Source organism: Ornithodoros turicata, unplaced genomic scaffold (assembly GCF_037126465.1).
Source record: "Ornithodoros turicata isolate Travis unplaced genomic scaffold, ASM3712646v1 ctg00001086.1, whole genome shotgun sequence".
In the NCBI taxonomy this organism is placed as follows: Eukaryota; Metazoa; Arthropoda; class Arachnida; order Ixodida; family Argasidae; genus Ornithodoros; species Ornithodoros turicata.
In genome coordinates, this window is record NW_026999461.1 from 186,928 (window position 1) to 200,764 (window position 13,837).

At 47.7% G+C, this 13,837-nt stretch overlaps 1 protein-coding gene across 1 annotated transcript in view; it reads left to right on the forward strand.

Annotated features, from left to right (window-relative positions):
- Positions 1-13,837, forward strand: part of LOC135376411 (complement C3-like) — a 127,606-nt gene that overhangs the window by 72,944 nt on the left and 40,825 nt on the right. The window contains exons 5-9 of the mRNA XM_064608914.1: positions 3,405-3,475; positions 3,531-3,662; positions 6,949-6,991; positions 7,052-7,136; positions 7,212-7,314. Of these exons, the coding sequence (XP_064464984.1) occupies positions 3,405-3,475; positions 3,531-3,662; positions 6,949-6,991; positions 7,052-7,136; positions 7,212-7,314 (434 nt within the window). The remainder of the gene's footprint in view (positions 1-3,404; positions 3,476-3,530; positions 3,663-6,948; positions 6,992-7,051; positions 7,137-7,211; positions 7,315-13,837) is intronic.

The following is a 13,837-nucleotide window of genomic DNA, read 5'->3' on the forward strand; positions in this document are numbered from 1 at the left end:
ATACCATATGAGGAACTCATGGGAGTTTGGAGAGGTGAGGAGGGAGAACTCAAAAGGAGTTTGATGGCCCCTTATTGAACGCTGTCGCTCAGTGGTACTGTGTTCAGCGCCCAGTTAAAGGCCATCGCGCACAAAACGCCCGATGAACGTAGCGAACGACATGTCTTCCGTCATGACACCAACCAAACTCGAGTTGAGGAGCGTTCTCGAAGTAGCACCGATGCTACCTCGAGGTTTTCGAGGAATGGGCGAGGAAATTCCTCCACTCGAGGAGCGTTTCGAGTCAAGGTCGATTAATGAAGCGCAAAACCAGGGTGTCGGAGCGAACCGAAAACCGGAACCGAAAACCGAAAAAAACCGCTATTTTGGTGCGAACCGGAACGGAATCGAAACCGTATACGTTTTTTTCGCTCAGGAGGGAAACCGAAAAATATATTTAACGGTTTTCGGTCCAAGAAAAAACTTAGCCGGTTTGAACTACGGATAGGCGAATGAAACAGACGTCGTGTGCTCTGAAGTCACGTCACGGATACTATACGAGGGTTACGGTTACGGTGGAATGTATGTCGGTATACTATGACCCTTAGGCTCCCTTAGTAATGGTTTATCGTTCGCGCACTCACACAGACTTAGAGGTACATGTGACTCTCTAGCAATGTGCCGTAGTGTTCGTTTAAATTTGATCTCCCCAAACTCTCCTCAACTAAACAGTGACCCAAGAGGGCTGCATAACGGCTTCTTTATCGGTAATGTCGCGCAATGCGTCCCTTGTTTGAGAGCAGCTAAGTTGAATACATTTACGTATACGCGAGGGCAAGCCCGTGCGAAGTGGCAACTCTTTTGTGGACAGGACACGAAGAAAATACGGAGCCGTCGAACGCGTTTGTGAGTGAAGGTGTTCCTCGATTTGGGTCGTACTCGTGCGGTGGTGCTTGCTGGCTAGACGGTAGCAACAGACATTCGGATGGGACGCGATCGCTCCAACCCAGCAAGAAAGTACAGGGTGTGTGGAGAAAAACGTGACCGGCATTTTTACATGTAACTCGTTGTCTACTTAGCCGAGGAACTTCCGGTGGCGCACGACGGCGTATTTATGCGTGCGAAAGCTACAAAAAAATCCTGGAAGCCATACTCAGTGTAAAAAAAAATAAACAGAGCGCGAAAACATGGGCTTCCATGCATTAGAATAGGGCGGTCATGACAGTGCATGGTAGTGCATTTCGGTCTCAGGAGAGTTATATGTAGGCACCGCTAGGAGTACTGCCGATGAGCGTCCAATGTGGGACATCGTTTCGATTTATGCACCGATAGCTCCCTTAGCGGTACTTGAACACATCTCTCCTACGTCCACCATGTTGCCCTTTCACATACACCCTGTTGTCCACCATGTTGCCCTATTCTGATGCACGGAAGCCGACGTTTCCGTTGTCCCGTTTATTTTGTAAGCTGAGTATGGCTTCCACAATTTTTCTGCAGATTTCGAACGCATAAATGCGCCATCATGCGCCACCGGAAGTTCGTTAGTTAGGTAGGCAACAAGCTATGGGCCTAAATGCGGGTCACGTTTTTCTGCACACACCCTGTACTTTACGTATGACATCACGACAAACAAGTCCGTTTGTAGCATGCGCTTCAAGAAAGGAGAAAGCCCATTTGAACAGACAGTAACCTACAGGAACCAGGAGCTACCAATTTCACAGCTGTCTATTAATATTAAATACCATGTATGCGGAATAAACGGGTTTACATTTTGTAACGTTGATTTTTTGTTGTGGGGATGAATATTCCCAGCAGAAGCGAAACCGGTTAATAACCGGTTTGAACCGTTATTTTTTTGCTCCGGAGCAGAACCGGTACCGGATCGTTTATGATGTAACCGGAACGAAAACCGGAACGAAAAACGTTTCGGTTCGACACCCTGCGCAAAACCGTCCTCAAGGAGCAGCTCGAGCCGAGTTTCGAGTCTAGGCTCGTTCATGAATCGGCCGTGAGTGAAGTCATTTGTCGCTGTCATTGCAAAACACTGCTTCCGCAGTCTTGTGATTATATCGACATAAACTGCCACTTTTGATTACACAAAGTTGTCTCTTTTCTTGTACGACATCGACAGGAGGCCCTCCATACCGCGATACCGCCAGCCGGGCTCCGACATGTACGCACGCAGAGTGGGGCCGCGTTTTAACGCGCTAGTCGCCAGTGTACGCCTTTTTGAAACAGATTTGTTTTGCGTCAAATGAAAGGTATAACATCGAGCCATGTCCTGACAAAATATAAATGAAATCCAAAGGAGCCTTTTCGAGAAAAGGACGCGCAAAATCCTTGTTCTTTCGAAATATGCCTATACATTTGTTTGCTTCAGCAGATATCTGTGGGGGTATACGCACGATAGATATACCAGATGAAAGAGCAGTAAAAGCTGACTGAACTGATACCAAGTATGGTAATGAGAGACATCTACAGACAGAGAAATCACGCGTCGAACTTGGAACAAAAGCGCGCCAGAGAGCCTGTTCGCCATTTTTTTTTTTTTTTGTAGCACAGAGCTTTGTACCTGCGCATAAAATTTGAGCTTGGACTGCTGGCCTGAAGGTATACTAAAGTATAAAAAATTCACTATAGTATCTTTTAAAACTAGGGAGATATACGCGTGCAAATGCGGCAAAACTTACACTCTAAATCAGTGCCGAATTTTCGCGATTTTTTTGCACGAAAACTATTCGGCAGAAATTAATCTTTTTACCTCTGTTGATCATCATGTACGATGAGCCTCTAAATATAAAATGCTGGTATGAAAAAAAAAGTAAACATGAAAATCCAGGAGTCGATGGGACCTCCCTGCCTGAACTGACGTGAAACCAGCCAAGAACTGATTGTGCTGATTGATAACATCACTGGCTAATATCAGAGTGAAACAGGGATTAAGACTCATAGAAAACTCACTGGACTGACTGTCGGGTACTCTTGACTGGATGTTATCCGGGTTGCGGGTAAGGAGTTTCCGACTGTTATGGGGAGCTAGTGGTTCTTATTTTGTCGCTCCAACTGAACGAATAACGATTGATAATAACCCAACATTTGTTGCATCTGTCTATACGACTGATAAGGTTTCGCTGATCAGGAGTGATAACAATGGACTCGCAGAAATGCCTGATCGATGCTGTATACATTGCCCCGAATTCACGATAAATATTCAGGGACTCCTTATTTTTGATATAGCTGGGGTATTCATAACTACACCGATTCTGCCGGATTACGGGTGACATATGCTAGTGTCGAAGGGGTCGGGCTGGTCTGGTTGAATGGGATTGGGCTCGGTCAGTACTCGCTACATGTGAGGAATAACGAGCATTGGGGTACGTGAAATTCATAACCGTTGGTGATTATATACCGCTCTGTCGTTACAGTTCGAATCCGCTTTGTAGCGGTGGGAGAACACCTCCGGCCTCTTGATGGACCATTCAGCCTTGAAATCAAGGTACCATAACAAGTGGAGCTGGACTCTTCATAAGTGTTCTTCCTCTGCCACATAGAATCCTCAAGACATTGTTACATACAAGACCGTCTTGGAGGGCAACGGCACGGGGATGTTCAGTCAGTCCTACGACTTTCCACGCTCACCTTTACTGGGGGAATGGACAGTCACTGCTTCCTACGGCCCTCACGTAAGTTTTTAATTCACAAGCGACTGCAATACATAGCACGTAAACGACGTCTATGGGACGATAAAAAAATGCAGTTGAATGATGGTAAAACTATGACTGTAGTAGTATGGGACATTTGGGATTGGACCCGAGGACCTAGAGCCGTATTCCAAATGTTTCCGCACCTTCGCCGTCAAGGGTCACTTCGTTACGGGCCCCCTGAGGGGGAAGATCCCCGCAAGGGAGCATTTGTTTGACATATGTAAATTTGCACGACCTCAGCCAAAGGCTGCACGTCGGCGGCTCGAAGGGGATCCGACCCGGGTTCCTCGTACAATGAAGCGCATTGTCAGCGCCGCGCCACATTTCTGCTTCCGACGGCTGTAGTTTGCTGCTTATCTTTCGCCTGTTCTGCTTGCGTTTTATTTGCAAACTTCAACAGCTGCGTTTCGACGGGTTCACGTGCAGAATATATTGCAGAGGGGCGGGAGACGCTGCTAGCACTAGGAGAAACGTATAAAGGGGCCATTGAAAACACAAAAAGTCTGACAGCGCATTGTTCGGCGCGAAATCTTGGACGCAGTTCGCCGGAGTTTAAGGCTCCGGGAATAGCGGCTGAGAGGACTGTAGGACACTTACAGAGTCTTTTAGGAACCGTGAAAGACAAAGCAAACGACAAATAAATCGGCAAATGTGCAGTCCTGGCGGGGCACCGGAGGCAGGGCGGCAGGCTTCTCCCGCCACCCGACATCGGAGAGGGCATTGCAGGTGATGCCACACCTCAACTTGCGCCCAATAGACAAGCAAAAATTGTGAACGTTGCCAAAATGCTGCGTACTTGGGCGCCCCTGGCACCCCTGCCAAAAGGCACCCCTGGTTGTTTTTGTCATGTTCACATCATCAGGCGTTATATGAAAAGTGCTCGCATCCCACGCATGACACTAAAACATATTGAACACCAATTTGAACAACACCAACAACTTAAAACGAGCACATTGGAAGTAGCGCAAGCCAAATAACACTTGTTGGGTCAGCAGAAAAGGCCAGCCTCGATTTTTGTCATTTGACATTTTATTTATCACACAATGCATACTTTTGCAACATAGACAGCCTAAGCCCATAAGGCTTGTTGATCACACGAGTCAGTCAGCCATTGCAAATATAATTCTTAATCGTTGTACTGTAACCTGTGCTCATGGTCAACAAATAGGCCACATAACCGCGAACTGTCTTGGCTGGCCCTAGCCCTTAGGGCGCCCTTGCAGATACGGGCGCTTCGAGAAACAAAATGGTTGACCCCCAGGGCTCCCGCATACATAGGGGACCCTCGGGGACCTTTGGGGATACGGGTGCTAGGATTACACCAGGACCATGGGTTACCTCAGGTCCCAGGTTTAATCCCAGTACCTAGGGTTGTCCAACCGTTCCACGATACGTCAGGCTCTGGGGTTACCCCAGGAACAAGTTTTCAATAGGGCTGGGGTAATCCAAGTAGATACTCAGTCAGCATTGTCATACAGCTGTAGTCCTGGGGTCCTGTGATCGGTCCCTCCGATTATTTGCAGACCACCTTGCGACCTTTGTCGTTATCCCACAGAATATGTTAAGGTGACACCCGGAACTTTAGGGAGAAGACTGAAGATTCCTATGGTAACCCCTGAAAGTCCCGGGTAAACCACAGAACATTTTAGGGTGACCACATGATTTCTTAAAATATCGTTAGGACGTCTTGGGGCTACCCCAGAGTGTCTTGTAGTAGTCCTAGGGCGTCTTGGGGCAATCCTAGGATGTCTTATGGTAACCGAAGTGTGACTTATATGGTAACCCTATGAGTTGCTGGAATTACCTCAGTAGAACCCCAGGATTTCTGGGGTAACCAAGATTTTCTTGGGTCTCCTCAGACCTCCTTTCAATAGGGATATCTCTGTGGAACGTGCTTCCTGCTCAAATAGTGTGTTGAAAGCATCATGCTGTGTTTGAAGCTGCAGTCATGGAGTGCTTCCTTGTTTAATGTCACTGTAGAGTACCTCCTGTAACGGTCCCCTTAATGGGATCAGCAGCGCGTCGTTGAATAAATAAAACGAAACACGACATGTACACATCCACGGACAGGATAATGGTTTTATTTCCAAGAATTCCTAGAAACACACCCTACGCCCCTAGGAAATCACCTCAAAGAGTTTTCCGTCACCCACAAGTTCCTAGAAGGACCACATACAGGGACTGCACAATGACATCAAAGTCAGATGAACAGCACATGCACGGCAGGACAACGCACAGGATTGTACACTGTCGAACACCTGAATTCAGGTGTTCGACACTGTACAATCCGAGGCAATTGATGTGAAGAAATTGCCATGAAAGTCGAAGGAACACTGCATGACCGCTTAGAGTGGTAGCAATGTGCTAGAGGTCTCGCTTTCAGTACAGCGAGTAGATTTCCACTGCATATCAAAGAACCCCAGGCGGTCGAAATTATCCGCAGTCCTACCCTGCGGCGCGTGCTCTATGTAGCGTCACAAGCACGGGCGGTATCACCTTACGTTTAACTATACTCCTTATGGTTGGTGCTCACATGAAAACTAATCAACTCGCGTGAGCTTAAAACCGGAATTTCAGTAACAATATGTAACAAACGCGGACAACACGCGGCGACAACAGATATACGTAGCAGATGACACGTCAAGTCAGAGCGCAAAGTTCAGATGTGAACGGCTTGCGTGAATTACCCTGCGTTCGCAATGAGACGTGTATGAAATCCTAACTGTAATCGTCAGCTTGATCTGGTGTTTCCACGTACCTTTTGGGGGGATGTGTTCTCGTAATGATTCACACAAGGGAGCCTTAGCCAAGCCTACTCGTCATTTTACTGTCCCTTCAACCGAAAGTAAAGTAAGGATAACTGAAAAATGCAGGTCGTGGGATGATTGTTGTGTGTGTGTGTCTGTGTGTGGTGGGTGTGGGTGTTAGGCTGGGAGGCGGGGTGTTCGCGTTGGTGTGCTGCGTGCGTTCAATTTCATGTAGTGTACTGACTGTGGGAACTGACATACTGTAAGAATAAATCTGACGTTTGTGTGAGTGTGCTAACTGCCACGTCTAAAGGACCTTTGCTTTCTTTGCGGTTAGTTTTACTCTGCCCATTAATGGTGCTTCACGAAATAAAAATACATTCTCTTGCTTCCTGGTATTTAACAAATCACGCGATGAATCTGAGTGCCACCCATCGCTTGAATCGCCAGTGACGTTGGTACTGGGCGTTGCATCCGCAGTATGACGTTTACATTCTCCAATTGTGCTCGCTTTTCAGCCTGACCAAATGACAGAGGTAAAATTCAAGGTTGACGAGTACGGTGAGTGAAGTTATTCACAAGGACCGACGCTTCCATGGCATAAAATATTTATCGTTTCAGTGTTGCCGACATTTTCCGTCAACTTGAGTGTGCCTGCTGTCATCCTGACTGACCAAGACACTGTGAGTGGTAGCGTGACTGCCAGGTAAGCGTCGCTCATTGCACTAATTGATCTACGTTGTCAGTTGACAAGGAGTGTAAATGAATGTTTTGCTTTCAGATACGTCTATGGAAAACCAGTCGAAGGATCAGCAGTTTTCAGGTTTAAGGTGAAGAATGAAGCGAACTCTGAGAGGGAAATCGGCTCTGTGTCACACAAGGAGGTGAGTGCTTTATCAAATCTATTTTCCTATTGGGCTACTTTGCGGAGTGCGGTAACCACATAGCCAACAAACTCGTATCACAGCCCTCATACTTAGAAAAAACTGTGAGCTAAATCATGGCTTGTGGGCACAACAACCGTGAGCGTTGCTGAATCGTCAATGCTCATAGAAAAATCGGTAAACAAATTGATTGGCAGCAATTGCTTACTGAAATTTGCTGTTGTTTTTGATGTATTTTTATTGCATTTCTGCGCATTGTGTCGTGGGGCTGACGTTATACCTAAGGCAACAACAATTGAAGCTAACGAATCTCGAAGCGAAATTTCCTGTTATGTGACCGAGGACGTTCTTTCTTATCGGTTCGTTTGTTCATTTAGTCACGAAAAATGGAACCAGCTGCTGTCCCGTCCTGTCTTTCGCACAGAGGAGTGTGATCCGGATCTAGATACCTCGAGTGACCTACCTTCATGCTTAATTGCTCTTCGTGTTACGGAATGTTATACATTTGAATATGGAGCTTCGCATACGTTAGTGAATTAGTATAACGTACGTGCTTCTTGTTTGCCGTTTTTCTCGCCTTCTCGTGTCCTTCTCTTCCCAGTCATGATTCCTCAGTTCGGGGTAAGAAAGCATGTAGAGGTTTATTTACGTAATCAGTTGAGCAAGACATCTTGCATAATGCTATAGCTGGACTACCGGAAAGCTTCCGAGATGAAACTGCCCTATCAGCACAGCGCCGCGGATAAGAAGCATCCTAGATGCGCACGACTATCCAGACTGCCTCTCGTGCTGAAGGAAACGCCGGCTAACGAACTTCTACTTCCTGCCCACACTCGTTCACCCCTGTTGTTGACGTTGGAGATATCTACCGGTGGGGACATATGTCACATGCTCCTTACATAGTGTTCCGCCTATCTTGGAACAGAAAAATGCAGTCAAGTGCAGCTAGAGAATCATGTGTCAATGCTAGTTACACTGCGATTGGTTTTCTGTGATCAGTTGCCTCGCGACGGTCGTGGTGAACCTCCCTCGACTTCTTGGTTGTTGTTGACGTGGCATGTGACCTAGGAACCTAAGAAGTCTAACTTTCCTTCTTCCGAGTCGCGTTCCTCGCCCCTTTTTTTAGCTTCGCCAGTTCGCGTTTGCTTCGGTCTCATCACCGCAATGCCACAGGCCGTGCAATGGCCATGGTGAAGTCAACAAAACGAAAAAGCTATTGCTTTGTAGTGCTTCAATCACCGTCGCCAACCATCAACCCGCACAAGAGCACGTGGACAATAAAGCATTCTGTTCTACATTGATTGTCCTGTGGTGGCCCGTGAACAACGACGAGACCCTGCTGCCACGCGCCACCGCGCCTCCCCGTTATACCGGCATCGTCCTAGCGTGAGGTCTTAACATCTGCCTGCTAGGACATTCCATCACCGCCGGTCTGGACTCGTGTAGAGGAATGCCATACCCTCTACATTACCCGAACTGCGAACACATACCCTCTACATTACCCGAACTGCGAACACCGCAGTTCGGTCAATAATTCGACATTCTACCATCTCAAATTTCATAACGACCACCGTCATCAGGCATCAATATCCGCGCACCTGCTCAGGAAGCAGTCGATGGTGTTAGGGTCCGCCGCGTGGGCCACCGAGCATGTCCTTCCACTAGGGACTCGAAATGGGAGGTTACGCTCACTTATTCCGACCCGGCACCCTTCGGCTTCAACACCCTGTACCGGTCGCGGTACCTGATGGTCCCGCACTCTTCCAGGCCTCCACTACATCGTGATGGTACTCCCCGACATCACCAGCGACCAGGGCCGGTGCTAGGGGTGTGCGGGGCCTGAGGCAAAGGCACATCGCGGGGCCTGTTTCGCACGATTAAGTGCATACTTGATATTTTCTTTTAAAAGTAATCCCTGGTTGAGGGCTTTGTACGCGGGGCCTATGCAAACGCGGGGCTTCAGGCGGTCTCCGTACTCGCCCCCCCCCCCCTTATCGCCGGCTCTGCCAGCGACAGACTCTGCTACTGGTCTCTGCTCTGCTACTGCTCTCTGTATGTCGTTGGCCTTACGCCGTGACGCAGCACATGCGTCGGCTCGTTACTGGTTTCTGGAGGACTCTCCCGGCAATGCCTCACGCTGCTTCCTTCGTCCTGCTACCACACGACACGACGCTACATGTCCACTGGCGCAACAGCACGACGCACAGGTGACTGCATCGCAAACGAAAGTCGACGCTCGGTATCCTGCTGCTGCCGCGCCCGCCACGAACACAAGCCGTACGCCCAGCCGTTCCTCATCCACGTGTCGTCGTCATCGAATGTCGTCGTTATCGACGCGGAACTCAGTCGCAAGTACCACAGCGCGTCAGGTGAAGAGATCGGAACCGAAACTGAACCCGAACCGAGAACCGCTAAAAACCCGTATTTTTCGCTGAACCGGAACTGAACCGAACCAAAATATTTTTTTTCTCGCGTTGAACCGAACCGGAAGTGAACCGAAATAAATTTAGGCGGTTACCAGTTCGCGAAACGGTTGACACGTAATGTGCGTTGTGAGAGATCTGAACTACAATTTACACAGCGGATTGAGCCGCGTTCCCCAACAAATTCGAAACCGAAACTGAACAAAACAAAACTGCAACCCGAGTGCGCGAGGCATTTCATCCTAGCAGGTACTGCGTTTGTTCAGTTTGTGTTAGTTTGTTTTGAGGTCTTCCTTTTGGCAGTTGCAGGCTTCCTTATACGCGATTTTTGTCGTCCACCAACCCAAAGTTTTAATTTTTGGCTGTGAAAATAACGGTCAGTCCCTGAGCAGGATGTAACATGGTGTATACGATGAGTGAACATAGAGGGTACAGTATGTTACCGTAACGTTGTTCCTGATGCAGATCTGTGACATACACGCTGTGTTGCTGTGAACCACTGCTGTGTCGGCAATAACAACAACAAAAGTACATTTGTGTTATTTGAGAGTCGTAAGGATGTGCTTGCTTTTAACCCATGGCAATCTGCCCAAAATTCACTTTCCTGAACCGGTTTAAACCGTTTCGAACCTATATTTTACGCTGCTGCGGAGCCGCACCCGAACCAAACCAATATGCCTGAACCTGAACCCGAACCGAACAAAAAAAAAATAACGGTTCCGATCCCTGGTCGGGGGAGGGGGGCAGTCCTTGGACGACGACGATGTTACCCTACTGCCACACCCCACCGCGCCTCTCAGTTCTACCGGCATGTACCGAGCGTGCGGTCACGAACATCTGCCCGCTGGGACGTCCCATCGACGGCAGTCAGGACTCCTGTAGAGGAATACCAACTCCTCTACTGTCCATTGGTTGCCTGTGTTTTATTAGCTATCTCTGACGCTTCACTACAATGTTGCACGGAAGATCTAATACGTGTTCAGATTGATATTCAAGTCGAGCCATTTGTCAGGATATGACACGACACATAGCTCCCTTACATTGTTTACAAGTTTAGTATTCACACAAAGCTAACAATATTACTCCGAAATACGTCTCACCCACACGGTAGCGAAGACATCCGGATGAGTGCCGTATTTGCACACTGGGTCCTTATCGGCGATGCCTTCCAAATTTAAGAACACAGGAAGATTTAATTCCTACACACACGTCGCACATCGAACATGCTCTCGTTGTTTAAGCTCCTAACCCACCGACGACGATCATAGGCGCTAGAGTCTTAGAGCTTTATTAGTAGAGTAGGTGAGTGCGGGTAAGCAAACTTGGACCCGCACCCGCACAGTACCCGCGCGTGTGTGACACGCACCCGCAGTGCTGTCTCTATACCCGCGTACCTGCATCGGGACCCGCAGGGGGAAGTGTTCCTCGGCCACTTTACCGCTGTTTCTCTCTTAAAATAATGGAAATTCTGAGTGTTGGCTACGTGTCTCGGATAGCGTCAATCGTGTGCCAATAAAACTGGAATTCGACAAAGAGCCATATATGTCTGCATTAATAATCGAACTCGCCCCCCAGCACTTGCCTGCTGTAGTCTGGCACATGGATTTATAATGCCAACGACATAGGGCACTCGTGAGCTCTCGTATGACAGAGAGGGATCACTTAGTTGGTCATGGAGTGCGGGTAATGCGTGTACATACCCGCATTTTGCCCGCAGTGATCGCTAATTCCTACCCCGCAAATCGTGACGATGTGAGGGTAACTGCGGGTACCCGCAGGTATACCCGCACCCGCGCTCAGCTCTATTATTAGCATTCGACATATTCGCCCCGAAGTTCAACAGACTTTGCACATCGTCCCAGAAGCTTCTTCACTCTTGAAAAACGAAATATGCTCTCTGAAATATGTTTCGCCTGCTCCCATCACCTCGGAGTCCTTCGATAATATCTTTCCTTTCAAACTTTTTTTTTTCAAGTGTAAAAAAACAACAAAAAAAAACAGTCCAATGGGGCAAGATCCCGCGCATATGGCGGAAGGAGAACGCTTTTGCATAGCCTCCCTTTTCGTTTTTCTTTTACACCCCATTACACCCATTACACCCCATTACACCCCATTACAGCCATTAACACATCTAGTCACAGATGTGTTAATGGCTTACCATACTGTCTACGCAGCAGGCCATAGGCTAGATCTCCAGTGGGTTCCAGCCCCTTGTGGTGTCGTGGGGAACGAGCAGGCCGACAGCGTCGCAGAAGCAGCACTCTCGTATCGGAAACGGACCAGTATTGTTCCATTCTGCGGCGCCTCGTGACACCCCTGGCTTCCCGCCAACGGACAACCGACATTCTCCCCCATCTATGTTGAGCAGAGTTGATTCAACACTCGCTTTCTGCATGCCACGAAACATCTCTCTTCAAGATGCTGCATTAATGCACCGAATGCGACTCGATGTGGCCTTTACAGCTCAGTGGCGTTACCGCTTGAGACTCTCAAGTTGACACTCAAGTTGAGACAAGTTGACTCTCCCACCTGCTGCCACTGTGGTGCTCTTGAGGATTTGGAGCACATTCTTCTTCATTGCCCCCACTACCAACCTTCCCGAACCGCACTCTCCTAGTCTTAGTCAGCTGGACTCTCACCCCTTCTCTCTATCGAAATTGCTTGGTCCCTGGCCCACTCCAGCCCAGCAACGATCTGCGCTCAAAGCTCTATTGACATTTCTGGACACCACCGGACTTCGATCGTTATTGTGAAGGGGATCGTTATTTTATTCCCCACCTCCCCACGAGCAATGGGGGTAGTGTATCGCCTCTGGCAATGAACCTCCCCATTTTCCGTTTCAAAATAAAGTTGTTGTTTTTCTTTTACACCTTTTAACTGGATGAGCAAGCTAGAGTAGTACGCTGCATTAACTGGTGGTCAGTTATGAAAGCGTCTTCCTTGTCCCAAAAAAGACCGTGTCCATGGCCCTTCCAGCTGATCCTTGAGCTTTGAATTTCTTCGGCCTCTGAGAACTTGAGTGCCGCCATTCCATGGGCTGTTGTTTTATCTCAGGATGATAGTGATGCAACCATGTTTCATCAATCGTAACAAGTAGCTCAAGAAAAACGTCACTATAGAACGCTCAAAATGCTGCAAAATCAACTTGGAGGCATCCATTCGGCACTGCTTCTCATCGGCATTCAAACATTTCGGCACCTACTTGGCGGATAGCTTCCGCATACCATCCTTTTTGTTCTCTGGATATACCCAAGGTCTCTGCAATTGCTTTAGCCCAGATTTGCCGATCTACCAAAAATGAGGTCTAGGACCCAAAGACAATTTCGAGTGTTGAAACTTTTCGATGTCTCCCTGATTTTCCGGCGTCTTCGGTGTCAAAATTCCCACACTGAAAGTTGTGACGCAACTTTTTCACGCTTGAGTATGCTGGTCACTGGTCACTTATTGTTTGCATCGTGCCATCATACTGTCTCTTCGATTTGGCTGCACTCGCTGTTCTGGCAAGTTCCGCGATAGTTTTTTTTTTCTTTCTTTCTGCTGTTCGCGTACCGCATACTCTTTGAAATTTGCTCTCGATGTCATATTTGGTAAATGTGGTAATTATGCTGAGTAAACATCATAGTATACAGGGCGTCATTTTTATCATTTACATATTTTTGTATAAAAAGAGTTATGACAGCAGCAGGTTAGATATTGGTTTTACGATTGAGTTACACGGTCTGAAGGACATGTTCTCGAAAAAATTATGTTACTACAAGGTGACTAATTACCTAAAATTAATTAACTCTTGGGAATTATTTAATGGGAAACAATCCTCGTTGAAAGCAATTCTTCCGCGAGCCACGAAATATCCATAACTGAAGTTCGCTATATGCAAATGAGCCTAAACCAACACCGTGCGCCTCACGACGGCATCACATTCTCCGACGAGATCGCAGTTATTATTATTATTGTTATCGTTGTATCTGTCAATGTAACCAGACACGAATATATTGTACCTATCCCACCATATGTCTGCAAATTCGATCGCACGTATTCAACAAGTGACAAATGCAGTTCACTCCTCTCTTGATAGCCTTAACTGCCTTACAAACGTTTTC